We start from the raw sequence: 26,404 nt of genomic DNA, 5'->3' as shown, positions 1-26,404 counted from the left end.
TGTCAAGCTCCGATCATCAGTTTCCTCTTTCTGGAAACGCTGGCTGTTCCATAGATCTTGACACAGATCTCACGACCACAGATACTCTTCACACAGTGCAGACTGCGCAGTCTGCTTGTTATCGAGGGTTAATCTGAGAGAAGGAGGTAGAAGTTAGAGGAGCCACACACACATACATATATACGGCTTTTACATCTAATGAGCTCTGGTTTTACCCTCTGATGCCTGCGTTTGATTTAACAGCTGATAGTGAGAACCGACACGCACAGCTTCATGTTATTTGAGGATTTTGCTGTTTTCATAGTATGGAGCCTCTTGTCTCTGAAGGCTGCTCTGCACATGAACACATGAGCACATGAAGTTAAGATGTAGCTCTGTGTGGGTTTCATGGTATCTCAAGTATTTGATTCTCTCAGCTGTTGCAAGTGGTCAGTTTTCAGCAGTGCAGGACCTGCTTCATATTGTAAATGGTGTAATATCAGAGAGACGTGCCCAGCAGCTCACTGAAGATGCTCTCTCTTGCTGTATCTCTGCTGAGCTATGCTAATATTTGAAGTCACTGTAGAAGAAGCATTTTCACTCAATACAGCTCGTATACAGTGTGTCGTGTATCCGTAGAGTCACCTAAAACATACTCATTTTGCTCTATCTCTCTCTCTTTCTCTCTCTCTCTCTCTCTCTCTCCCCTTCTGTCTCTGTCTATCTCTCTCTCCCCCTTCTCTCTCTCCCCCCCCCCCCCCCTTCTGTCTATCTCTCTCTCTCACCCCTTCTGTCTCTCTCTCTCTCTCCCCTTCTGTCTCTCTCTCTCTTTTTCTCTCTCTTTCTCTCTCTGTCTATCTCTATCTCTCCCTCTCTCTTTCTCTCTCCCTTTCTGTCTCTGTCTATCTCTATCACACACACATACACACATTGTCATTTTCTTTTTTCTTCTCTCTCTTATGCTCTCTATTTATGCCTTTCTTTGTTTCTATCTGTCTCTCTCTCTCTCACACACACACACTCTTTCTCTCTTTTTCTTTCTCTTTTTCATTCTCTCTATTTCTGCCTCTATTTGTCTCTCCTTGTCTCTCTCATTCTTTCCCATCCATCTTATTCTCTCTCTCCCTCTATATCTCACTCTTTGAATCTTTCTTTCTCTGTCTCTCTCTGTCCTTCTCTTTCTCTTCTTTCTCTCTTTCCCGCTCTCTTTCCTTCTCTTTCTCTTCTTTCTTTTTCCCTCTCTTTCTTTCCTTCTCTTTCTCTTCTTTCTGTCTTTCCCTCTTTCTTTGTATCTATCTCATACTTTTTTCATTCCTTTCTTTCTCTATTTCTCTGATTCTCTTGTTCTTTCTTTGTATCTCTTTCTATCTTTCTCTCTCTCTCTCTCTGTCTCTCTGTCTTGTCTCTCATTCTTTTCTGTCCATCTCTCATTCTGTCTCTCTCTCTGCAGTATGGGTTACTGTATTCTGGTGGTCCATGGAGTGAACAGGCTGTGTGCCTTGGTGGGCCGGTGGGGCGCGGCCGCCCTCACCGTCTCCATGCTGCTGCTGCTCCTCCTCTTCTCCTGGAAGACTGTGCAGCAGAACGAGATCTGGCTGTCCCGCGAGGCTCTGTTCAGGTGAGTGTGTGACTGAAATATAGAGAGAGTTTTTGATTGATGTCAGTTTCTTTATCTTTCTCAAGGTTAGAGCAGCACTGGAATAAAAAGTTCTATGCGTGAAGTCTTTGTGTGTGTGTTTTTGTTTTTATCTGCTGCTGTATTTGAATCAGTGTTCTCAGGTTCTCTGTGCATGCCAAGATCTTTGATATTTCCTGTTTTCTCTTGTTTCTCATTCTCTTAGGTCTGGCATTCAAACGTTACCTCACAATGCTAAAGTTCACTACAACTATGCCAACTTCCTGAAGGACCGAGGACAAAACGAGCAGGCAATTCACCACTACAAAACAGCCCTCAGGTCAGCGCATGTGACGGTGTTTGTTTTGGACAAAGAAGACAGGAGAGCCCTCAGGGCCATGCAGACCTTCAGAGAAGGCCTAATGATTGATGAAAGAACTAAAAAATACATGATTGTAATTTTATTTAATTTTTTATGTTTTATGCTGACAAATAGTAAGCCAACTTCAGATCCCATAAAAACTCAGACATGAAACAGTATTTAGCCCTGTTTTTGCCAGGCCCACAGGACTACTATTAGAAATTGTGTTTTTACTGTTTTGTGCAATAAAACTAGTTAAGATTTGAATGTTATAAGGGATTCTCATTAAAAAGTTTAGTCCTTTGGTTCACTACACGCCTATTACAGATTAGGAAGACTGGCATCTCACTACTGATATGTTTGGGTGAAATATTGGGGTCACACACTAAATGATTAGGGATCACACACTACTCAACTTTTAAGCTGCTGCTGAATCAAACGGAGCTCACTGAACTCGCGCAAACTCGCGCAAACTAATGCTAACTCTCGCGTTCTCCTGTTACCTGGAGACGCAAATAAACAAACGTGGAGCGGCTCGCTACTGCTGCTGTTTTCTCTGCCATTTGCATTGACACAGTAAAGAAGCAGGTAAACATGTTTAAGTGAAGATCATGGATTTTAAAAATGTGGTCAGTGAGGTATTTTTAAAGTTTTTGTGCTCATGCTTTAAACTCAGCTCGTTACACAGCTTCACTCCACATGAGACTTTTCACCATTTTTCTTTGTTTAATTGCTGTATTTTCTTCTTTTACGCTCTTTGTTTTCAGCGGCTGTTCAGATTGAGTCGTTGACCAGTTTACACTAGATTACGCTCAGAGTCAGGTTTTAAAAAAAATCTAACGTTTGATAAACTCTGACTGGTCTGAACTGCGATCGTGCGGCCAAGAATGTGAGTCTGCGCCTCTCGTGCATGACTCGATTCTTTCTCCAACAGTTAACTGTGACTGACACAAACGTCCGCAGGCTAGAGAAGACCAGCACAGGTTCGGCCAGACTGAGAATCAGAATGTCTGTTTTAATCTAGAACAGCCAAAAATGAAGTGTTGCCTTACTGCTAACACACAATTAGACAATCACATAGGGGCCAGTAGAAATTAGCATGATGTTATGTTATACTTTATTAATACATCACTGCTGTCAGAAGACAACCTCATATCTCCATTTTTCAGTTTTTGACATAAATTGAAAATACCTGTTGTCCTTTACATTGTATGTAAATTTCATGAATGGATCAAAAGAAACAGCCAAAAATTACTTTGAAAAAATTCTGGTTCCACTCACTTACAGTAAACAGTAAAGGTAAACTAGGTTTTTGCCCTTTCGGGTAAACTTGTCCTTTTTGAGATAGAGCACAGGTCTCACCAGCAGAGCAGCACAGCCTGGGGCAGTCATAGGTTAAGCGCTTTGCCCAAGGGCCCAAACAGGAATACCCAGCCAGTCTTTGACTGTGTTTTGATATTTATGATTCGGACTGATAGCCTGTCTCTAATAGTCACTGTTTGCCACTGATACAAGTAGACCAGTACTGTGCATTATCACGGGTCACAGGCGTAGCTTTTCCCCCGTAGGCTTGTAGCGTGCTTTACCAGTCTGAAGACCCTGCATTCTTTCGAAAACCTGAAACTACAAATGGAGTTTTAATGTATAAAAGTGAGAACATCCTGAAATCCTTACTCTCATTCTTATTTTCATTCTCTCTCTCATTCTTATTTTCATTCTCTCTCTCTCTCTCTCTTTCTCTCTCTCTCTCTCTCTCTCTCTCTCTCTCTCTCCACTTCTGATGTGTGCTTGGTTGATAGGGTCGTCTCGTCATTCGTGTCACTGCGGAATCTGCATGCACGCAGTGCTGTGTGTGTTATTTGATGGCTGTAGTGAGAGCTGACGCTGCCTGGCTCAGAGCCTGTAAGCCTGCAGTTCTCTCGGAGCTCTGAGCTCAGCCTAATGAAGTCTCTATAGACCCTCCACTGTGATCCCCATCACTGTCACAGCTGCTGAGACCAAAACCGTCTGCTGCATAGCAGTTATGTTCATTGTCTTTATTCTTCTTTGTTTCTTCTCTCTCTCTTTCTCTCTCTCTCTGTAGACTTTATCCGCGGCATGCCAGTGCCATGAATAACCTGGGTACACTGACTCACAGCACAGAGGAGGCAGAACTCTACTACAGGAAAGCTCTCGACATCAACCCCCAACACAACCGAGCGCTCTTCAACCTGGGCAACCTTCTCAAGTACACATGCTTTTGTGCATCGTTATAGCTTCTTATGATAGTAACAGTGATGATGATGATGAGATGTTGTTGATAATGGTGTTGCTATGCAGGTCCCAGGGGAAGGAGGAGGAGGCTGAGCGAATGCTAAAGGAATCAATACGCTTTGGGCCGCAGTTTGCTGACGCCTACTCAAGTTTAGCCTCTCTCTATGCTGACCAGGTCTCTCTCTCCCTCCTCCTCTCTCTCTCTCTCTCTCACTCTCTCACTCTCTCTCTCTCTCCCCTTCATTTGAGCAGTGTTTATTGGCATGAATGTACTATGGTAGATAATTGCCAAAGCAGTTAACAGTGAACATATAAACACAAATAAGAGAAATAAAGACAAAGCGCAGAACACTGGAACCTGTTTACGAAATGATTAGAAATAAATAAAGGAAAAGACATGTCTCTCTACCTTTCTTTCTTTCTTTCTTTCTTTTTCTCTGACCTTATGTCTTGTACTCTCCCTCTCTTTCTCTCTCTCTCTCTCTCTTCTCTTCTTCTTCCCCATTTCTCTTTCCACCTCCTGCTCTCTCTTTATCTTTATTTTTCTTTCTCTTGTACTTTTTTTTCTTGTTTTTCCCTCCATCTCTCTCTCCCTCTCTCTTTCTTAATCTTTCTTTTCTCTTTCCTTGTCTCTCATACCTGCTGTCTTTTTCTTTTTCTTCCTACCCATTTCTGTCTCTTTTTCATCTTCTTCCTCCCCATCTGTCTCTCTTCTTAGTCCCCATATTCCTTTTCTCTCTTTTTCTTCCTCTCCATTTCTGTCTCTCACTCTTCCTCCCTCTTTTTCTACTTCTTTGTCCCCATCTTTTTCTTCTTCCTCCCAATTTCTCTCTCTCTCTCTCTCTCTCTCTCTCTCTCTCTCTCTCTCTCTCTCTCTCTCTCTCCCTCTCTCTCTCTCTTCCCCCACAGCTTCATTTTCTTCCTTTTCTATGTCTCTTCTATTTCTCTGTCCAGCTCTATTTGTAGGTCACTGTTTTAATGTTTTTCTGTTTCATATATCACTCGTGTGTGTGTGTGTGTGTGTGTGTGTGTGTGTGTATTGTGCCTGTTTTAGCTATAGCCTCTGCCCGAACAGAGTTTATTATTTTTAGTCCCGTTCTGTCAGTTCTATTTCCTCAGCCATTAGTCCAACAATCAAAGCGACCTTTCTAAAGCATGTGAATGTATTTTGTTGCAGAAGCGGTTAGCAGAAGCAAATGAGATTTACACAAAGGGCATTGAAAACTGCCCAGACAGTTCAGACCTCCACAACAACTACGGCGTTTTTCTGGTGGACACGGGTCAGTGGCACATCACTTACATCATCTCACAGCGCTCACAGTACTGCTGCAGTTGTCTGTCTGTACTGCTGTACTGCGTCAAACAGCATCAGTGTATATATAGTGTGTCTCCATACTGATCTATATGATTGTGTAAGAGTATAAAAATATCCTATAAAATGTACAACCCCATTTCCAAAAAGTTGGGATATTATGTGAAGTGTAAATGAAAACAGAATGCAGTGATATGCAGATCATTTCAACTCTGTATTTAATTGAAAATAGTACAGAGACAACAAATCAAATGTTGAAACTGCACATTTTAATTTTGATGCCAGCAACACATTGTGACGGGGGCATTTTAACCGCTGTGTTTCATCACCTCTTCTTTTAACAACACTCTAAGCATTTGGAAACTGAGGAGACTCTGCTGTAGTTTTGCAAGTGAAATGTTTTCCATTCTATGCTTGATATAGGACTGCTCAACAATTTGGTGTCTCCTTTGCTCAGTTTAGTGCTGGGACTCTTTGAATATAGAGCAATGCTGTTGTAATGCATGCATTGTGGTCTTGCTGAAATAATCAAGGCCTTCCCTGAAAAAGATGTCGTCTGGATGGCAGCATATCGCTGTTGTCAGAAGAAAACCTCATATCTCCATTTTTGACATTTTCTATCATTTTTGATGTAATATGAAAGTATATGTTGCCCTTTACACTGTGTGTAAATTTCATGATGAATGGACTAAAAGAAATGACCCAAAATGACTTGGAAAGAATTGTGGTTCCATTGACTTACATTGAAAGTAAAGTAGGTTTTAAACTTCTACTGTAAAGTTACCATTTTGGAGATACAAGGTTTTCTTCCGACAACAGCGATATATTGGCAGAACATTATATATGTGTGTGTGTGTATATATATATATATATATATATATATATATATATAGTGCCGTTAATGCAAATCCTATTTGGCCCTGCTTGTCATCCGTAGTTCATGTTGAGACTTGACCGTGCACGGCGTCTCTTATTAAGAGTAGAGGTGCAAAGATTTTTGCCAGTCCGATCGAAAACTGTCGGATTACTGATTCAGACTGAGGTGTTTATTCCCACTCTGTTCAACAATCTGATGAAAATCTTCGTTTACATGCTCACAAGTAATCCGATGCAAAATGACGCGCATGCGTGGAGCAGCACTTAGAGTCAGCGTTACCATGACAGCGGACATGATTATTCCGAATGGCCTCAATCGGACTAGATTATTCCGATGGAGGTGTTTACATGGACGTATTCTGTTCCGATTCAGCTATTAGTCGCATTATTAACGGATTATTAGGCTGCATGTAAACGTGGCTAGTGAGTAGCCATGTTTACATGCTGTAGTGCTGTGGTATGACGCTACATGTCTTTAATGAAGTCCAACTTTGTGTAATTTATTTTTGTTTGCACAGGACTGTGAAGCTGCTGAGACTGTGACTGAATACTTTCACTTGTGACTGAAAACTTCAGCACAATTTAAGTTTTATTTAGTTCTTATTTTGTTTTGTTACACCTATCTGAACTGAGACACAGTAGTGTGTGACTGCATGTCTTATATTTGAGACTACAGCTCCCTAAGTGATACTGTTTTGATCCCACAACCGGGGAAATTCCATCTCCGCATTTAATCCATCCATGCAAGTGAAACACCACATACACACTAGTGAACACACACACTAGGGGGCAGTGAGCACACTTGCACGGAGCGGTGGGCAGCCCTATCCACGGCGCCCGGGGAGCAATTGGGGGTTAGGTGTCTTGCTCAAGGACACCTCAGTCGGCGCTGGGGATCGAACCGGCAACCTTCCGGTCACAGGGCCAGATCCCTAACCTCCAGCCCACGACTGCCCAAATTACAAATCCAATTTTGTGTTTTGTAGGTTCAGTATTACTGCCTAGTATGTGAGTGAATAAAACTCCCTTAGTTTTCTCTTGTCCCAGCAGTTTTTAACACAAGTATATTTAGCATAAAATGTGTTCACCATTTTAATTGTAACATTTCACTTAAAAATCCTTATTTTCTATAACATTTACACAGAATTTTTTAAAAATGCACTTAATCGATTTTTTTAATCGTTTGACAGCCCTCATATATATATATAATATATATATATATCGTTTCGTCTTAATCGTGCCTTCACAGATGTGCACGTCACCCATGCCATCTGCACTAATGCACCCCCATAACATCATGGATAGGCTTTTGAACTGTGCATTCATAACAAGCTGAGCAGCCTGGAGGACAGCGTTCATTTTTTGATTCTCCGGATCACAGGACACTTTTCCACTTCAGTCCATCTAAATCAGCTCAGGCCCAGAGAAGGCGGCAGCATTTCTGAATCCTGTTCGAGTGTTTTCAGAAGTGTTTCTGAGCCCATGCAGTGATTTCCACTACAGAATCATGTCTGCTTTTAATGCAGTGCTGCCTGAGGGCCTGAAGATCATAGCAAGCCAGCATTGGTTTTTGGCCTCGTCCCTATCATACAGAGATTTCCCTGGATTTTGTATTAAGTACAGTAGATGATGGAACCCCCCCAAGTTCTTTGCTATGTTACATTGAGAAACATTATTCTTGAACTGTTGCACTATAGGCTCACACAGTCTTGCACTGAGTGGCAAACCAGTCATGTTACTGACCTTTGGCCTATTAAACATCAGGGCTTTTTAGCATTACAGAACTTTACCAGTCTTATTTTGCTCCGTCCCAACTTCGGCATCAAATTCAAAATGGGCATATGTTTCAATATTTGATATGTCGTCTTTGTACTGTTTTTAATTAAATGTAGGGTTTAAGTAATTTGCACATTATTGCATTTTGTTTTTATCTACATTTTGCACAGCGTCCCAACTTTTTTGGAAACGGGGTTGTATTTTTGTATACTTGTATAACACTAATGATTATTGTTTATCTCACACTCTCTCTCTTTCTCAGGTGATAGCGATGGAGCTTCCGTTCATTACCAGCATGCCGTGCGTCTGAAGCCGTCTCACTATGTTGCCATGGTGAATCTTGCCCGTCTGCTGCGCTCCTCGAACGGCAATACGGAGGCTGAGCTGTGGTATAAACGGTAAGCTTATGAACTGCAGCCCTCTTAGCGGCTCAAAGCGTCAGTAATGTTCAGCTCTAAATTCAGTTCGCATCACTGCTTAACTGGAAACTTCTCAGCACAGCCCCATATTTAAGCCTGTGTGTGTGTGTATGCAGGGCACTGCAGGTGGTGCGTAAGGTGGATATCCTGACTCCACTGGGAGCACTGTATTATAACACCGGCCGGTATGAAGAGGCTCTGCAGCTGTACCGAGAGGCCGCCTCGCTGCAGCCAGAGAACGCGGACATCTGGCTGGCTCTGGTGAGAGGTGTTTCTGACCTGCGCTGCCCAGCACTTTAAAGATTTTCTTTTAATGGTTTTGAAAAACATCCCTGTCAGCACTGTGAGCAGAGACTATTTGATTTACATCGATTCCAAATGATGCTATAAAACGTGTTATGTGATGTTATGTGAGTTGACGGTGGTGGGAAATTCCTCAAGTAGTGTGTTTTGTGGACAAAAACAAATAGGCATCATCATTAAAGCTGTGTGCCCGCAGAGCCGGGTGGCTCAGAGCCTGAACGCCTGGTGTTCTCTCTGCTCAAAGCTCAGCCTAATGAAGCCTCCATAGACACTGTGATCCCCATCACTGTCGCAGCCGCTGAGACCAAAACCAGCTAAGCTGCCTGGTACACAAAAGATGACATGTATTTTTTGCTTCTCTCATTCTTGTTTTCTGTCTCTTTTCGTTTTCTTTTCCTTGCCCTCTTCCCCCTCACTCTCTGCGCTTTCTCTCTCGCACTCTATCTATCTCGCTCTCTCTGTTTTCTATTTCCCTCTCCATTTCAATCTCTTGCATTCTTTCCCTCACCTTTCTCTCACTTGCTCTTTGTCTGTTGCACCCTCTCTCACTCCTCTTTCTCACACCCTCTCTCTCCCTCCTTACCCCATCTTTTTCTTCTCTCTCTCTCTTTCTCTCTTTCTCTCTCTCTCTCTCTCTCTCTCTCTCTCCCTGCACCCATCCTTCTCCTTCCCCTTTATATATTTCTCTCTTTCTATCCTTCTCTCTGTCTCCCTCTCTCTCTCTGTGGCTTGTCTCTCTTTCCCCCGCACCTTTCTCTCTCTTGCTCTCTGTCTATTGCACTGTCTCTCATCTTTTGCACTCTCTCTCTCCGTGCCCCACATCTCTTTCTCTGTCTCTATCACTCTCTCTCTTCTTCCTCTTTACCATTTGTGTGTGTGTGTCTCTCTCTCTCTCTCTCCCCATCTCCTGGCTCGTCTCTTACTTACTCCCCCTCCTGTCTCTCGCTCTCTCTCTCTTTCTCTCTCTCTCTTTCTCTCTCTCTCTCTCTCTCTCTCTCTCTCTCTCTCTCTCTCTCTCTCTCTCTCTCTCTCTTTCTCTCTCTCTCTTTCTCTCTCTCTCTCTCTCTCTCTCCCTCTCTCAGGCTCAGGTTTTGGCTATGGCAGGCCGCTCTAAAGAAGCAGAGAAAATGACTCTGGGAATCATTTCCAAAAGCAGCGGCTGCATAGAGTGTTATCGCCTGCTGTCTGCCATCTACAGCAAACAAGGAAACCACACCAAGGTGTGTGTCTGTGTGTGTCTGTGTGTGTGTGTGTGTGTGTGTGTGTGTGTGTGTGTGTGTGTGTGTGTGTGTGTGTGTGTGTGTGTGTGTGAGAGAGTGTTTTTTTCCAAGCTAAATGGTACGTGCACACACGCTCATTTAAACACCTTGAATCAATTAATATCCACATAGTCTTTAACCGTTTATGGTTCCTTTAAAGTAAATGGGGAATTGTGCTTCACTCAGTTTTAGGGGGTTCTGCTCTCCCTGAGGCAGGAATGAATTACTCACCAACCACTCCTCTCTTTTTTAAACCTTACAAAGGAACATTAAGCAATACATTGTTTGATTGCTGTGACTGCATCCATAGAGAGAGTCTTTTAGAGAGAAAAGACCCTCTTAGTAGAGTGAGACTCAAACAGAATGGATGAGAAATTGTGTTTTATTGTGTGTCTGTGCGTTTCAGGCGTTGGAGGCTTTGGATAAAGCTCTGCACCAGGAGCCAGCAGACCCTGCAGTGAAGGCGGAGCTTTTCTTCTCCATAGGCAACCAGCTCCGAGAGATGAATGAGCTGGACCGAGCCTTTGAGGTGCCTTCACCCTTCACTTTCTGTCTCTCCTCTTTCACACTCCTTTTTTCTGCCTTTTCCTCCCTCTATTCACTACTTCAGTCATTTTCTCGCCTGCTTCTTTTGCATCTCTCCCACTTTCTTTACCAGACATTCAAAGTCTCTCTTTGCTGTCTGCTATGAAGTAGGAGTTGGGTGTCCTGATTTTAGTTGAAATATGGGGTAGGGCGAAGTGTTAGGGCTATATGGTTTTCCAAAGGAGGTCTTTCAGACACTCACTCTAGAGTGTTATGAGGAAAAAAAGAAACACAGACAAAATGGCCCTAAGAAACCCACAAATGTGAGAATTTTCTCTGTTAAGAATGTTGGATAACCATATTATCTTAGTTTTAATGTTGTTTTAATGTATTCTGGTCCTTTTCTTCATAACAAGCATAAAAAATGGCTAACAGGATGCTAATGCCTCTGTAGCTAGCTATCTAAACTTCCCGTTCCACCTTAAATAGTTCAGCAGTGTTGATACCTGAAGCACCAGAATGTAACTGCTGGTCCATTTAAGGTGGAACAGGAGAATTTGAAGGTGAAGCTGGTGAATAGCTGACTTCAGCTTCATATCACTGAAGAATTAGTGGTGGGCAATAATAAATAATTGCCTCCCTCTTTGAAGGCGTATGATGCCCTAAATGTATCTAAAGCCCAGCAGTGAGGAGCTGAACTGTACCCTCCTCTGCTGTCACTGCAGACAGGCAGGGTCGCTACTGAGCACCGCTAGTAGCCTCTTAATGAAGTAAGAGGAAGAATTCAGCCCCTACCCTTGTACCTCAGTGCCAAAAGGCAGTGACACTAGGAAACAAGGAGTAGCGAAAAAAATAAGAAATGGGATTGGACCTAAGAAAAGATTTTATGAAAGAAAAGAAGAGCCTTTGCTCAACAGAAGCTCAAAGCCTGCCTTCAAAAAACAAGCATGACAGAATTCCTATGCAGTGAGGGGTAGTTAATATGAGAGAGAGAGACAGAGAGAGAGAGAGACAGAGAGAGAGAGAGACAGAGAGAGAGCAGCCACTTCAAACAGACACCCTTGTCTTATTGTCTCCTTCGTTCTGATAAACGACACTGAAATAACCACACTCTCCTCTTATCTCTGCACACAAACACTCTTCCTTTTAGCAGAGCTCACTCCGGTGGATGCTTTAATTGTCCTCTGTTTACTTTCTTCTATCAGCTCTGCTTCAGCTGGCCTGATACTGTAATCACTCACGTTTCCTGTAAACACAGTTCTTTTGACTGTTCTCTTTGGCTTTGGACACACGCCAACTCTCTCGCTGTTCTCTGGCCTCTGGTTTCAAGCTCACTTGACAGTTAAGACATATTCGAGCCTGTTAGGCGGCTCCAGACTCAGGACAAAAGCCTAAGCAGTGAAGAGTCACTGTGTATTATGATACCTCCATTGTGGGTGCATTAAGTTTGATAAACGAGGTTCCGCCTTTCATTCTGAACATGAAGATATTATATTTCCAAAAGCACTGAAGGGTTTATAAAAGCAAACATTGGATGCTGTTTTGTGCCAGTAGTGTTACTGAGCTAAATCTGGCAGCAGTAGTGATGCGTTTTTCTCCACAGAACTACAAGCTTGCTGTTGCCCTCAAGCCTGACCAATCACAAGCTTGGATGAACATGGGGGGAATCCGGCATATAAAGGTATGAGCACTTTGCGTAACTGGGATGCTTTCCTGGTCACAGGAGAGCAATCAGTTCTGACTTATGTTTAAAAGTGGTTTTGTGCCCAGACTCATTAAAGCAATTATGTTTACACAGTTGTCTCCATATATCGTAATGTAGTCGATTAGCCAGGATAGATTTGCTGTCCGAAATTGTTTATTTATGGAGCTACTGAATGAAACAGACTTGCATATGTGGTTTTTCTGACACTCTTCGGACAAAATGCTGCAAGATAACTGCTACTGCTGTTTAATAATGTGATGTATAGGGCTGAAAAGTGTAGAAAAGAGGTGAGGAAGAGGGTGCAGGCAGGATGGAGTGGGTGGAGACGGGTGTCAAGGCTGATGTGTGACAGAAGGATAGCAGCAAGAGTGAAAGGGAAGGTTTACAAGACAGCAGTGCGTCCTGCTATGATGTATGGTTTGGAGACTGTGGCTCTGTCTAAAAGACAGGAGGCTGAGCTGGAGGTGGCGGAGATGAAGATGCTGAGATTTTCGTTGGGAGTGACAAGGATGGACAAGATTAGAAATGAGCAGATCAGAGGGACAGTGAAGGTGGAGCAGTTTGGAGATAAAGCCAGAGAGGCCAGGTTGAGATGGTTTGGACATGTGTTGAGGAGGTATAGTGGTTATATTGGTCAAAGAATGTTGGAGATGGAGCTGCCGGGTAGAAGGAGAAGAGGTAGACCTCAGAGAAGGTTTATGGATGTAGTGAAGGTGGACATGGAGATGGTTGGTGTAAAAGTAGAGGAGGCAGTGGATAGGGCAAGATGGAGGCAGATGATCCGCTGTGGCGACCCCTAAACTGCTGTAGGGTGAATAGGTTAATATAATCGTTGCTGTCGGAACAAAACCTCGTTTTCCAGTTTTTGCATAATTTGAAAGCTCCTTTTGTCCTTTATGTTGTGTCAAACTTTCATGATGAATGGGCCAAAAGACACAGCCCAACATTGATGACGTATGTCTGGTTCCATTGACTTACATTAAAAGTAAAGCATGTTTTTTCCTTCACCTGTAAAGATAGCGTTTTGGAGATAGGAGGTTTTGTTCCGACAACAGCACTATGTAAATGCGCTAGTTTACATTGTTAACATACAATTAATATTGCAACTATTGTGAATTGAAACTTGCACTCTTTAAGACTGTGATTTCAATATAAAAGCCATCCATATTTCCTGTACCTAACTCATTTCTGATTTAAGCCACGCACGCTTTTGTTTGTTAATTTAAAATAGAATAATGGACTGGTTTCAAAGTCTTGATATGGGTTATGAAAAAAGTTTGATCAGTACTCGGCCCTAATGATGTAGGTTTGTCCATTTTTGAAGATATTGGCATGACCGTGTCAGAAAGCGTATGAGCAAGTGTTATTTGAGATTTGAGGGCTCATATCATAAACAGCTTACTTTAAAATTAGAATTAAATTTGTCATACTGGGGGGTGTTTCACAAAGTAGGACTTCTCAGGTTAGCCAGATGACTTAAGCCCGAAGTCAAGCCTGTCCAATCAAAAACGAGCTGAAGAACATTCTTATTGGACAATCCAGCTTTGTGAAATACCCCACTGGCTGTCAGAAAAGAGGTAATTAACTTGGATCAGTCTTAAAGGCAGAGTAACAAAAACAGGCATTTAGTGTATACAGTGCAGTTCAGTGTAGATAAGCTTCCTTTGCTTTACCTTCATTGGCTGTAAGACGCCAAAGCAAAGGTAAACAAGAAAACCAAACATGTCTTTCCTAATCGACTACATTCGCTGTTTAGGGTAAATTGTGTAAATCTGATTAATGGATGAACTGTCACAATATGCTTTGCCAGGGAGGACCTTTCCTGCTCCGGCTTTAAAGGGTCCATGTCCTTGAAAACTGCATTTTCCTTGCTTTTTAAATAAAAGGGTTTCATGTAGTATGTAAACACTGGAAGTTTCAAAACACATGATCACACCCGTCTATACAGTCCATACATGGGAATTTAAGCCCGTTTAAAATTCACCGTTTCTGTGATGTTACGAAACCAACACATTTACATATATCTGTCTGTTCAGCCTACAGCAGTTTAGCCCCGCCCATTCACACAAAAGTTATAAAGAGTGTTTCAGCCTGGACTGCTTTTTGAATGAGGCACAATACAGGACAGCCAATCACAACAGAGCTCATTTACACATACTGGGTCTTAAAGGCACAGTAACAAAACCAGAAAGTAGTTTAATTCAAAGGAATAAAAGGAGGTTAAAAAATGGACATGAGAAAATGAATTAGGAGTGTTTTTGTTATATGAACTTGCACAAATGTCATAATAGATGAAAAAATACAAGGAAAGTGCAGCCTATGTGTCAAAAAAAGTATGCACTGCAACTTAATGTGCGTTCCAACCCCCGTTTCTCCAACAACAATCTACGGGCCAGCGGTTACACAAAAAGAGAAGATGCTGGATGTCTAGTTCAAGCTTCAAGCAAATTGACGTTTTAAAAAAAGCTGCCTCCTTGGGAGATTTAAAGAGGCTTAACAGTTATCTGGAGCTGATGTAGCCTATTGTTTTATATAAAATCATTTATTTTTATTTAAACTGATTGAGTCGTTCAGGTACTCAGTGCCTAGTTTTGGTATATTTTGAATGGCCTGTTCAGATCATTGCAAAATGTTAAGTAAAAACGCTGGACCATGGATTTGTTGAGATTTTTTAATATGGCCCATTTACTGGTTGAGTTTGACACCCCTGCTTTAAGACATTACCTACTCACGCATTCTGAACTCTTTCAGGGAGACTATGCAGCAGCCAGAATGTACTACCAAAGAGCTCTCCTCCTTTCTCCTGGCTCCAAACTACTGAAGGAGAACCTGGCCAAGTTGGACAGGCTGGAGAAGAAACTGCAGGGGACTTAAGGGGCCAGGCTGGCTCTGGACCTCCAATCAAAGATCCAACAGAGACACGTACAATAAACTGGTGGGTATAAATGGAAAGCGCACTGACAGAGATACTAGACTGGGGAGGCGGCTGCCTCAAAAGTCTCCATTGCAGTCAATGGTCACACAGTATCTGTGCCCCGAGATGGCCCGAGACTGATGTGTGGGCTGATGTTAAGGATCAACCCTGCTGATGCAGGTCAGCGTCAATACCGCAGCAGAGCAGGTTGCATCATATTGCGCACCACTGACTCATCTGAAGGCTCAGCCTACTCCAGCCTGTCTGAGCTTGATCTGCTCTCTGATCAGAGGCGAAAGACTTTTAACGAGTGCCCCCCTGTCAAGTGGGATTTGATTAATCATCGTCGATTTATGCAGAAGAGCAGATCCCTGAGAGGCTTTTGGCTCTAACACGCTGTACTCTCAAACGCACTGTAGGAGCTATCCTCCAAATCTCCAACTCCTCTCAGCTTCAGTGACTGCAAATCTCACAACTGGAGCTACGGGAGATGCCCTCCAACTGTGTTCTGTGAACATGGCCACGTTCTTCATTCGATGCAGTAGGATCCGCAGGAGAGGGAGTGCTTTTGGCTGTGTTTTGCTTGTTTGTGTTTTTTTTTTAATGTGTGATGTTATGAGTGACTTTCAATTGTATATAAATTGGCTAAATGTAAAAGACAAATAAACAACAGGGTCATTTTTCTGCTAGAGCAGAGATCAGCAACCCAGATGTTTAGAAGAGCCATTTTGTCCTTTCAACTAAAATCAAACTACTTTAAGAGCCACATTTCATGTCCATTTTACCATCTTGGCTGTACATCTGTCTCAGTATGTGCTGATGTACTAGTAAAAAAAATAAAATAAACGATAATGCTCAGCTATAGCTGCTTTTCTCACATCTCCAGCAGGAAACTTTTCCACGAAAGTAGAACAGTTTCTTGTAAAATGTCTCTCAACATTAGACTTTTTATGAAGCTAAAATCAGCTTCTCGTTCACCAGTTTCTCGTTTGAATGTTCCCGTTCCACCTTAAATCATGCCTGAGGTGCCAGAATGTAACTGCTGCGCCATTTAAGATTGAACGGGAGAATATGAGCAAGAAGCCGGCGAATGAGAAACTGACTTCAGCCTGATAAAAGTAGGACGTTGAGAGACACAAGAACCTATTCCACTTCTGTGGAAAAGTTTCCTGCCGGAGATGCGAGAAAAGCAGCTATAGGTGAGCTACAGCTTAAAGCCGAGCAAAGTAAGTCTGCATTATCGTTTCTATTAAATTTTGAATGAAAACCTGGCGAATGAGAAACTGACTACAACTTCATGACTTCTTAGTGTTTGACAGTTTCTCATTGCTGATTAAACGTATCAGGAAACCAGCTGGAGTGAATTATTAATGCAGATCAGTCCATTCGTCTCCAGATGTCTTAAATCTAGACGATGTTCGTCTTAAATCTAGCTAGGTGGGGTTGTCTGCGTTGCTATGGTGACCAACAGTCTGTGCGCCAGTCTTCAGGGTTAAAGGGTGAATTAGCAGTTCTACATTAACTCCAGCGTTTCAGACCATTTATTGTTAAACTGTGTTGAACGATCAGCAGAGCTTTATTTTACGGTAAAGGAGCATTATTTTATTATTACAGTAACAGGACAGTAAAAGAGCCACAAGCGGCTCCGGAGGCACGCATTGCGGACGCCTGTGCTAGAGGAGCGCCTCTCTCACGCCATCCATTTTAATTCGCCTTTTTCTCTCTCTTTACTGTAAATGCTCTTCTCGATGTGAAATGTCCAAAGGACTAAAGGCATATTGTAATGACCTGCGCGATGACTTGCATATCAAGCACTTCTGATTTTCCACTAGGTATATTGAAGTTAAAAGACATCAAGATAAGCTTGAGATTCACCATCATAATACACATTTCTGCCATATTAATCATATGACCATAATTCTACTCTGGATTCTTAAGTTGTCATTAAAGAAGCAGCTCTCACACAGCGCGTCACACGTCATTACAGAAACCAATGTGAAATCATGTATCATTATTTAATAAAGAACATCCCACACAGAATGCTTCTTACTAAGGGTGTTATATGTGGCTCATATAGACTGTACAGATTTTACTCTTTTAGGAGGAATAACTGTACGTGTATTAATCTATATTCTAAAGCGCTATGACTGTTAAGGGGAGGTCCTCTGATTTTTCAGTATTTCTTTCAATAATTAATTCACTAAGATGTAAACAAAGCTGTTCATTCTAGGGAAACATAACAAGTCAGAATGGTTCCCAGTGGTGGTGATAGGAACCAGACGCCTGAAGGCTTTTTTGCCACCAAAAGAATAAGAAACCCCATTATTCCATATGGCAACAAGCTGTATATATTTATTATTTCAGTTGTTTGGTAGTATGTAGTGGATGTTCTGCGAAATTCAGTCTTTTGATTGTGAGTCGGTATGTTTTGTAACTAAAATAAATTAAACTGAACTAAACGCTCACAGATCCCTTTTAAATATGGTCATAAGTTACACTATATTGCCAGAAGTATTCACTCACCCATCCAAATCATTGAATTCAAGTGTTCCATTCACTTCCATGGCCTCTGGAGTGACGAATCACGTCTCTCTGTCTGGAAGTCTGGGTTTGGCGGTTGCCAGGAGAACGGTACTTGTCCGCACTGTGCCAAGTGTAAAGTTTGGTGGAGGGGGGATTATGGTCTGGAAAAGAATTTTCAAGAATTGGACTTGGCCCCTTAGTTCAAGTGAAGGGAACTCTTAACGCTTCAGCACCAAGAGATTTTGGACAATTTTGTGCTTCCAACTTTGTGGGAACAGTTTGGGGACGGCCCCTTCCTGTTCCAATATGACTGCACAACAGTGCACAATGCAGGTCCATAAAGACATGGATGAGTGAGTCCTGACCTCAACCCAACAGAACACCTTTGGGATGAATTAGAGTGGAGACTGTGAGCCAGGCCTTCTCGTCCAACATCAGTGTCTGACCTCACAAATGCGCTTCTGGAAGAACGGTCAAAAATTCCCATAAACACACTCCTAACCCTTGGGGAAAGCCTTCCCAGAAGAGTTGAAGCTGTTATAACTGCAAAGGGTGGGCCGACATCATATTAAAACCCTATGGATTAAGAATGGGATGTCACTGAAGTTCATCTGAGTGTGAAGGCAGAAAAGATTTTTGGCAATATAGTGTATATTGGACGCCACAAAAACGCTTTCTTACAAAATCTGCATTGAATACCGCCTGCATCCATGTCCAAAACAACCAATGGGACCTTTAATGCACATTGTGTGGGAATGTGGGGATGTTAATGACTTCTGAAGGTTACTACCATATTATCTGCCCTGGTTTGACAAGAAATTCCCGCGACTCCAGTTCATATTTAACAAGGAAAAAAAGGAAGATGTGAATCACTGGAGGCGGCTTCACCCACATAATCCAAGTGTACGATGTTGGCTGTTTCAACTGCATGACATGGTTATGTTAGAATTGGCCACAGCTAGGATTCATAAAGTTAAAACATCTACTCTTGAGACGTGGAAACACTTTTTTAAATTGTTTTTTGGTTTCCTGCAGTTTCAAATACAGTTTTGTGTTTTGAGATCAGATTTTGGCCTTAAAAGTATTTTTTCAAATCTATTCATGGCGGAAAGGCACATGCAGGGTGTTGTAAGACAAAATAGCCTCCTAAGAAATTTATTTTTCTGATGTACCACCAGTTCCCCATTATCAGCATTACATACAAAGATACGTGTAGGTTCACTGGTCATTTAGGTAGCAAGAAGTAGCTACGTCTGTGTTCACGACATCATGACCCCTGGTTCCTATCACCACCACTTTAAATGATTTTACATCACACCACCCTGAAGGCTGTGAATTCCCCTTTAACTCTGAGAACCTGCTCATTCACAATAAAGCAAGGTAATTACTCAGAAATGGCAGGTGCTTTGTTTGTCTTGCTGAAATGACAGTAGCACTGCTGAGTAATCTGTTTGCTTTATAAATGCTGATGCTTCACTTAAGAGATGCTCGTTGACTCCTGTTTGATGTAGTTTAATTATTCATCATTAAAGCAGCACGTGTCCAAATAGATGCCAATAGCACATTAACAAATTGCTGAAAATATGTTTGTTAAAATGAATAATGTATCAGCTCTGTTGAGGAGCTGGTTCATTTAGAGTGCTGGAGGCCCATTGTGTGATGTTTTGCTGCCCCACTGTGGCCTGAAGAGGAATTTCTACCATTGAGTAACTGCCGATGTGACTCTGTGAGTCTATGATGTGATTACAGGTGTTAAAGTCGGCATGCATTTGGAGATCATGCCTTTTCTTTCGCACGTACCCTGGCACATTTCCAAATTAAATGCTGTGTCTGGGGGTCTCTGAGCTGAGAGTGTTTCGGGGGTGGGGTGATGGGAAGTGCGGGTGAAACATGATTTTATTGGTTAATATTATTTTTCCCAAGCCTGCCAGTGCCAAAAATCAGAAAATGTTTTAGGAGCAGGCAAAAGTCCTGTAAAATATTATGGGAAAATATGAACTTTATTTTATAGTTGATATATCATTTGAATTGTGTTTAATACACTTTACTTTCAAAATGATTCGCTTCTCTGCCTTTGCGTGCATATGAACTTGAGTGACATTCCGTTCTTAATCCATAGAATTTGATATGATGTCGGCCCACCCTTTGCAGCTATAACAGCTTCAACTCTTCTAGGAGGGTTAGGAGTGTGTTTTATGGGAATTTTTGACTTGAAAATTGATTTGAAAATTGTGTAAATTTCACCAAACTAGATGTAAATTATTGTTCCTACTAGGTAGCACAAAATATATATTTTGCAAGTAAAATACTGTTAAATCTAGTTGAAATAACTCATATTTGTCATTTTCAGATTGTAGGAATATTATTGAACTTTTCTTTTATTAGATTTCACTTAGATTTTTACATTTAACTTAGACTTGCACTGGAGCTTCAGGGCTGATCTACAGTATCTTGGCTTAGTGACTATATGTGGGATGTGGGGAAAATTGTATACATTGATTTTTTTCATGACGTATTGCCTTAACGTGCATTTCCGTTTATGTTGTTGCCCTGCTTTTGTTCTCTGAAAGTGTCTTTTTTTGGGCTTTCCCAACAGCAGCTCACAAGACCTGCAGCCACGTAACAAAGGAGCTCTACATTGCCCTAGTCAAACTGTGGACCCCCATTTCCAAAGGCCTAATTCTTGGGGTGGGCTTTAGGATGATATGTATATGTAACAGTTTGGGGACGGCCCCTTCCTGTTCCAACATGACTGCGCAACAGTGCACAAAGCAGGTCCATAAAGACATGGATGAGTGAGTTTGGTGTGGAAGAACTTGACTGGCCTGCACAGACTCCTGACCTCAACCCCATAGAACATTGTGATAAATTATGTGAGATTACGTCACAGTAAAGCTAAATGCAGCTGGTCAGCTCCAAGTACAAAAGTTATCAACAATACGCTCATAAAAAGTTTCTCTACGTTTCACTTCACACCACTCTGAACAGCTGTGAGTCCCCTTTTAACTCCGAGAACCTGTTCATTCACAATAAAGCGGGATAATTACCCAGAACTGGCAGGTGCTTTGTTTTGAAATTGTAGTTGTTTGTACTCAGAACTGACCAGCTGCAAGCTTCAATACACAGAAAGCACTGCATTGGATTCACTGCAACACAATATGTGAAACATGCCGGTACTCATAGTTTTGAAAGGATTTGAAATTGCGCCATTGCTGGTTCTTTAGTCTGTTCCAACTTTTCAAATCTCAGGAAAAGTAAATATTGTGATGCGCATCAAGAAAATGTCGTCATGTATGTGACAGGAGATTTTGCCATCTACCCATTCCAGCCTGTGACGAAGCCCTGGCTGAAATGCTGCACTGTTGCTGATTGAGGCTCCATCAGTGAGTAAGCATTTCTGTGGGGGCAGTCGTGGGCTGGAGGTTAGGGAAGGTTGTTGGTTCGATCCCCTTGGCTGACAGTCCATGACTGAAGTGCCCTTGAGCAAGGCACCTAACCCCCAATTGCTCCCTGGGCGCCATGGATAGGGCTGCCCACTGCTCCAGGCAAGTGTGCTCACTGCCCCCTAGTGTGTGTGTTCACTAGTGTGCATGTATGTGGGTGTTTCACAGCACCGATGGGTTAAATGCAGAGGTCTAATTTCACGCTGTGCAAACACAGAGACAAATGGTTGTAAATTCTAAAATTCAATTCTATTCACCAGGCAGACAGAGCTGGAGGACACCGAAGCTCTCACACTGCTGTTGGATCTATACTGGCGGTCTTGGCTCACTGAGTGAAGTTCTCATCTCATCGTCTTCGTTGACACACTGGAGAACATCCACAGTGGTCCTTTGCCATCGCAGCTTTTGTGCCAAGACACTTTCTCACTGCCACACTGTCAACCTCTGTGTGAACACACCTTAAGAGATTAACATCACTGTACTAGAGTCCATTAATGGAGGGGTGATCCGTCTCTCTGTGGGCAGCAGAGGTAGCAGTTGTAGATGTTTGTTAGGGATAAATTACTGACCAGGCCAGTGGGGCCAACGCCCAGGTCATATTGCCAGGAGCCCTGGTGGGCCCTCTGCGGCTAGGCTAAAGGTGGCTCAAATACTGAGGATCATGCAGTGCAGATGTGAGCAGCTCTTCAGAGTGTATAAATGACTGGAGAAATGCTATCTGTTCTAAGGTTCCTCAGCAGGGCTGCCTGGATAACTTAGTAAATACTTATTTTCCTTTTAAATTTATATGCTGTTCTGTCTCTTTGGCCCTCTGTCCACCACAAACACCCACCCCCATATACATATATATATATATATATATATATATATATATATATATATATATATATGGATGTATGTATGTATGTGTGTGTGTGTGGGTGTGTGTGTGTGGGTGTGTCCTCACCACTGCCCTCTAAAGGTGTCATGAACAAACATCAAATAAATAAATATTACTCACTGCTGCCCTCCAAAGGTGTTATAGCACCAAGTCAAGTTAGACCTTTGGTTGTTTGTAAAGCTCATGATATTTCCCATTAAGTAAGTTTTCTGCTTTTATTTACATCCATTTGCCTCAGCCCAACTGATAAAACCACTTAATTCACATTCTGTTTGTTGCAACATAAATATTTGCTTGTGAAAACTAAAAATTGTGGAAAAATAATTGGGCTCAAATAACTGCAGTCAGGCAGTCACAGACATAATATGACTATATATAAATATTACACAGACTGTAATGATTTAGACTCAATAGGATATCACACATGAATGAATCTAAATTTCCAAACAGAAAGTAAAAATTCTAATCTTGCTCTTTGTGCACATAATTTAAATATTATTTAATCTCTTTTCACATCACATCTCCTTTTTCATGGTGTTACTGTTGGAGTGTGGGGGGCCTCCATAGACTCTTGTGCTCATGAACCATCCATGATGCTTGTGAGGTAGAGAAGGTGTCTTTTCATTGGTTTCTATTCAGTTAATTAGATGCGAGAGGAAGATTTTCCCCATGTTTTGTGTCCTTATTGACAGGTTTCCTGTCCTGTGTCACAGGACGAGGCATGAGCTGACATGAGTGATCATGTGAGGTTACGTCAGTCCAGATGTGGTCATGCCCTGAAACCAGCTTCCTCTACAGACTGTGGATCAGTTCCAACATTCATCTTATGAACTGTCAGAAAAGAAAAGGTGTGAGGAAGATAGAAGAGGACAGTGAGGTATAATTTAGAAGAGTGAGTGGGTCATGAAGAATGTGGTGAGGACAAAGTTCAGCTCTTGGATTGATGGAATCTATCAATACTGCATGTTCAACTCTCCTTCATAAATACAGCTGAGGCCTTCAAGAGACTTTCCTTTTTTTGCATTAGGAAGAGAACAATATACCACAGTGCATCGCTGCTGTCTGAAAAAAACTCTTATCTCCATTTTTTAAAAATATTTTGAAACTGCCTCTTGAACTGTAAATTTCATGATGAGTGGACCAAGAGAAACAGCCCAAACTTGGAAAAATGTCTGGCTCCATTGACTTACATTAAAAGTAAAGTAGGTTTTTTCCTTCTCCTGTAAAGTTACCGTTTTGGAGATAAGAGATTTTGGTCCAATAGCAAGTTTATATGTGTAGATACACCAATCAGGCATAACATCATGACCACCTCCTTGTTTCTACGCTCATTGTCCATTTTATCAGCTCCACTTACTGTATAGCTGCACTTTGTAGTTCTACAGTTACAGACTGTAGTCCATCTGTTTCTCTGATACTTTGTTAGCCCCTTTTACCCTGTTCTTTAGTGGTCAGGACCCCCATGGACCCTCACAGAGCAGGTACTGTTTGGGTGGTGGATCATTTTCAGCACCGCAGCAACACTGATGTAGTGGTGGTGGTGGTGTGTTAGTGTGTGTTGTGCTGGTCTGAGTGGATCAGACACAGCAGTGCTGCTGGAATTTTTAAACACCTCAGTGTCGCTGCTGGACTGAGAATAGTCCACCAACCAAAAATATCCAGCCAACAGCGTCCTGTGGGCAGCATCCTGTGACCACTGATGAAGGATTAGAGGATGACCAACACAAACTGTGCAGCAGCAGATGAGCTATCGTCTCTGACTATCTTGTCTGGACTGACAAGGTAGGAGTGTCTAATAGAGTGGACGCTGAGTGGACACAGTGTTTAAAAACTCCAGCAGCACTGCTGTGTCTGATCCACTCAGACCAGCACAACACACACTAACACACCACCACCACATGTGTTACTGCAGTGCTGAGAATGATCCACCATCCAAATAGTACCTGCTCTGTGAGGGTCCATGGGGGTCCTGACCACTAAAGAACAGGGTAAAAGGGGGTAACAAAGTATCAGAGAAACAGATGGACTACAGTCTGTAACTGTAGAACTACAAAGTGCAGCTATACAGTAAGTGGAGCTGATAAAATGGACAATGAGTGTAGAAACAAGGAGGTGGTCATAGTCTTATGCCTGATCAGTGTATCTATGTTTGAGTGGCCCAGCTAATAAATTCTGCAGAACAATTCCCCCAAAACTAACACAAAGCACAAAATAATCAACAATATATATCAAAAGAAGCCAAATGTTTCCTCGTTTCGGTTAATACCTGTCAATTTTCTCTTTATGCTGCAACTTCTGCCAGTTTGTTGAGCCAAGACTTGACCTCTTATCATAATTCTGGTATGAGTCCAGTCAGCTGTAAACTTATAACAATGAGCTCAGACTGCAGTGTCTCCAAAAACATCCAGTCTAGGAAAAAAGGAGAATTAGATTTGTATTATTTCACATAAACAATGAACACAAAGCCGGAATTGTTGTTCTTTAAGAAAGAACCAGAGGACATGTACACCCATCTTGACACCAACATCCTAACCTCCTGTCTCCCTACATAGTGTGCTGCATAGGATTTAAAACACTGGCTCCTGCACCCAAACAGAGCATAACGTGACTGACAGTCATTTGGGATTCAGCCACGTGTGTACAATTCCACACCGGACAAATAGTGCAGAAAGCAGAATTTCAGAACTTACATGGGGCACTGTAGATGAAGAAAGGGAGATTCAGGAGATTCATTCAGGAGATTCATAATCCACAAGGTGTCTGGTACAGGCAGTGCAGGATCTTGATCTGTATATGTCTAACCCTGAGACCCCTCGACATCCGTGTCACATTCTGAAAGATCCTAAATGGTGGCACTACTGGTGTATTTTGTCTATTCCACTTTATCAAACCTCAGAAAAATAAATGTTGTGATGCATCTCATGTATCGTTAAATGTCTTAAGGTATTGTGTTATTATTTTCACGCACAGCCCACAGACTAATTTACACTAACTGCTAGAAATACGACGGAAAACTGAAGAAGGATTTAGGCAATTTCTCTTTATCCGAGCGTCACACTGAAGTTAGTTTCTAGTTAGTTAACAAACTGAAGGCCTTTTCAAGCTGAACCGTTGGTTCAGGGGCAGCAGAGAGGATGCTTCGATGGCAGCCGGCAGCAAAGACCTGCCCGCAGAACAGCATGGTGGCCTGGTGGCATTGGCCACGGCCCTCCAACAATGCTTTGAAGAGGCACTGGCAGCATGGTTGGCCAGGTGGGCTGCTTCCTGAAGCCAGCTATGTATCCCAGGCATAGTCACAGTTGCTTGGCTATGAAGGGTCAACTGGGTGAACTAATTTGCTACAAAGCAAGCCTGAGGCAGACCAGTGCCGCAGACAGAAGCTCTTTTTGGTGGTGAACCAGCTAAACCATGACGTCTCCTTGAATTTGTATTTGAGCATCTATTTTTCGCTAACCGACAGCACAACGTACTGAGAAGTTTTTCAGGGACCCTTCATAATTTTGATTTTGAGAGATTCATGGGGTCCAAGAAGTTAATTAGGAGGACCCCTTGTATTTCGCACCCAGGTATCCATACCAGTGCCATGTGTTACATAATAAAGGTTTCAATAAATATCTGAAATAAGTGGCATTGTGCCCACCTCTGCTTACAATATTTTTTTTAATTATTTAAAACAAATGGATATATCTGAGCTTGAAAAGCGACCAGATTATATATACATATTGAATCTTATCGGCTGAAATGTCACTCTTTTCCTGTAATGGCTCTTATTCTGTAATTTCTCCTCAGAACTGGGTGAGGAAAGTGAAATTTTAGATTTCGAAGCTTCAGACGGCAGAAATGACCTTGACTGACCTCCGTGTGTCTAGACGACGCCGACTGTCCGCCAAATCGCAGCCACGTTAAGCTACGTTAGCAGTGAGAGGAAGTTCGATTCGGTTTAGTGAACCGATTCTTTCGAACTGCGCGTTTTTGTTAGAGCCGAGCGTCCGATTGACGAGAGAAAAAGAGCGTTTAATCTCGTGTTTTTGTACTCAACTTGAAAAAACACACATATTCAATTCTATTACGGCTTCGACTTTGTATCACGTATGCTCCACAAAAGGTTTGATCCGGTTGGCCTCGACGAGTCGGTTCCAACGAATGAATCGTTCACGAGTCAGCCATCTGAACGACTCCGCTTAGAAAGTAACGGATTTTTTTATTTCTTATTTCTGTAAACTGCGAATTACTGTTTATATAATAACAGAAGCACGCATTA

At 42.2% G+C, this 26,404-nt stretch overlaps 1 protein-coding gene and 1 long non-coding RNA gene across 3 annotated transcripts in view; one reads left to right on the top strand and one right to left on the bottom strand.

Moving 5' to 3' along the window:
* The window catches only part of tmtc1 (transmembrane O-mannosyltransferase targeting cadherins 1), an 82,118-nt gene extending 66,846 nt beyond the window's left edge, over positions 1 to 15,272 (top strand). Inside the window, exons 10-20 of the mRNA XM_017698917.2 lie at positions 1,430 to 1,597; positions 1,821 to 1,934; positions 4,039 to 4,182; positions 4,275 to 4,383; positions 5,386 to 5,488; positions 8,435 to 8,570; positions 8,708 to 8,852; positions 9,977 to 10,114; positions 10,560 to 10,682; positions 12,282 to 12,359; positions 15,135 to 15,272. Of these exons, the coding sequence (XP_017554406.1) occupies positions 1,430 to 1,597; positions 1,821 to 1,934; positions 4,039 to 4,182; positions 4,275 to 4,383; positions 5,386 to 5,488; positions 8,435 to 8,570; positions 8,708 to 8,852; positions 9,977 to 10,114; positions 10,560 to 10,682; positions 12,282 to 12,359; positions 15,135 to 15,257 (1,381 nt within the window). The 3' untranslated portion in view covers positions 15,258 to 15,272. The remainder of the gene's footprint in view (positions 1 to 1,429; positions 1,598 to 1,820; positions 1,935 to 4,038; positions 4,183 to 4,274; positions 4,384 to 5,385; positions 5,489 to 8,434; positions 8,571 to 8,707; positions 8,853 to 9,976; positions 10,115 to 10,559; positions 10,683 to 12,281; positions 12,360 to 15,134) is intronic.
* Positions 15,273 to 22,385: 7,113 nt separating this feature from the next.
* LOC108428108 lies at positions 22,386 to 26,154 on the bottom strand. Of its 2 annotated transcripts, none has more exons than XR_001857905.2 (3): positions 25,999 to 26,154; positions 24,410 to 24,552; positions 22,386 to 22,974 (listed from the first exon to the last, which is right to left on the bottom strand). It is a non-coding gene; the product is annotated as an uncharacterized LOC108428108 (long non-coding RNA). The 2 variants fall into 2 exon arrangements; XR_001857904.2 differs by lacking the exon at positions 25,999 to 26,154 and adding an exon at positions 24,834 to 25,692.
* Positions 26,155 to 26,404: the final 250 nt, after the last annotated feature.

The sequence above is a fragment of the Pygocentrus nattereri genome, chromosome 1, assembly GCF_015220715.1.
Source record: "Pygocentrus nattereri isolate fPygNat1 chromosome 1, fPygNat1.pri, whole genome shotgun sequence".
NCBI classification, from domain to species: Eukaryota; Metazoa; Chordata; class Actinopteri; order Characiformes; family Serrasalmidae; genus Pygocentrus; species Pygocentrus nattereri.
Note: the sequence above shows the minus strand (reverse complement) of the source record. Positions and strands in the feature narration are given on the sequence as shown.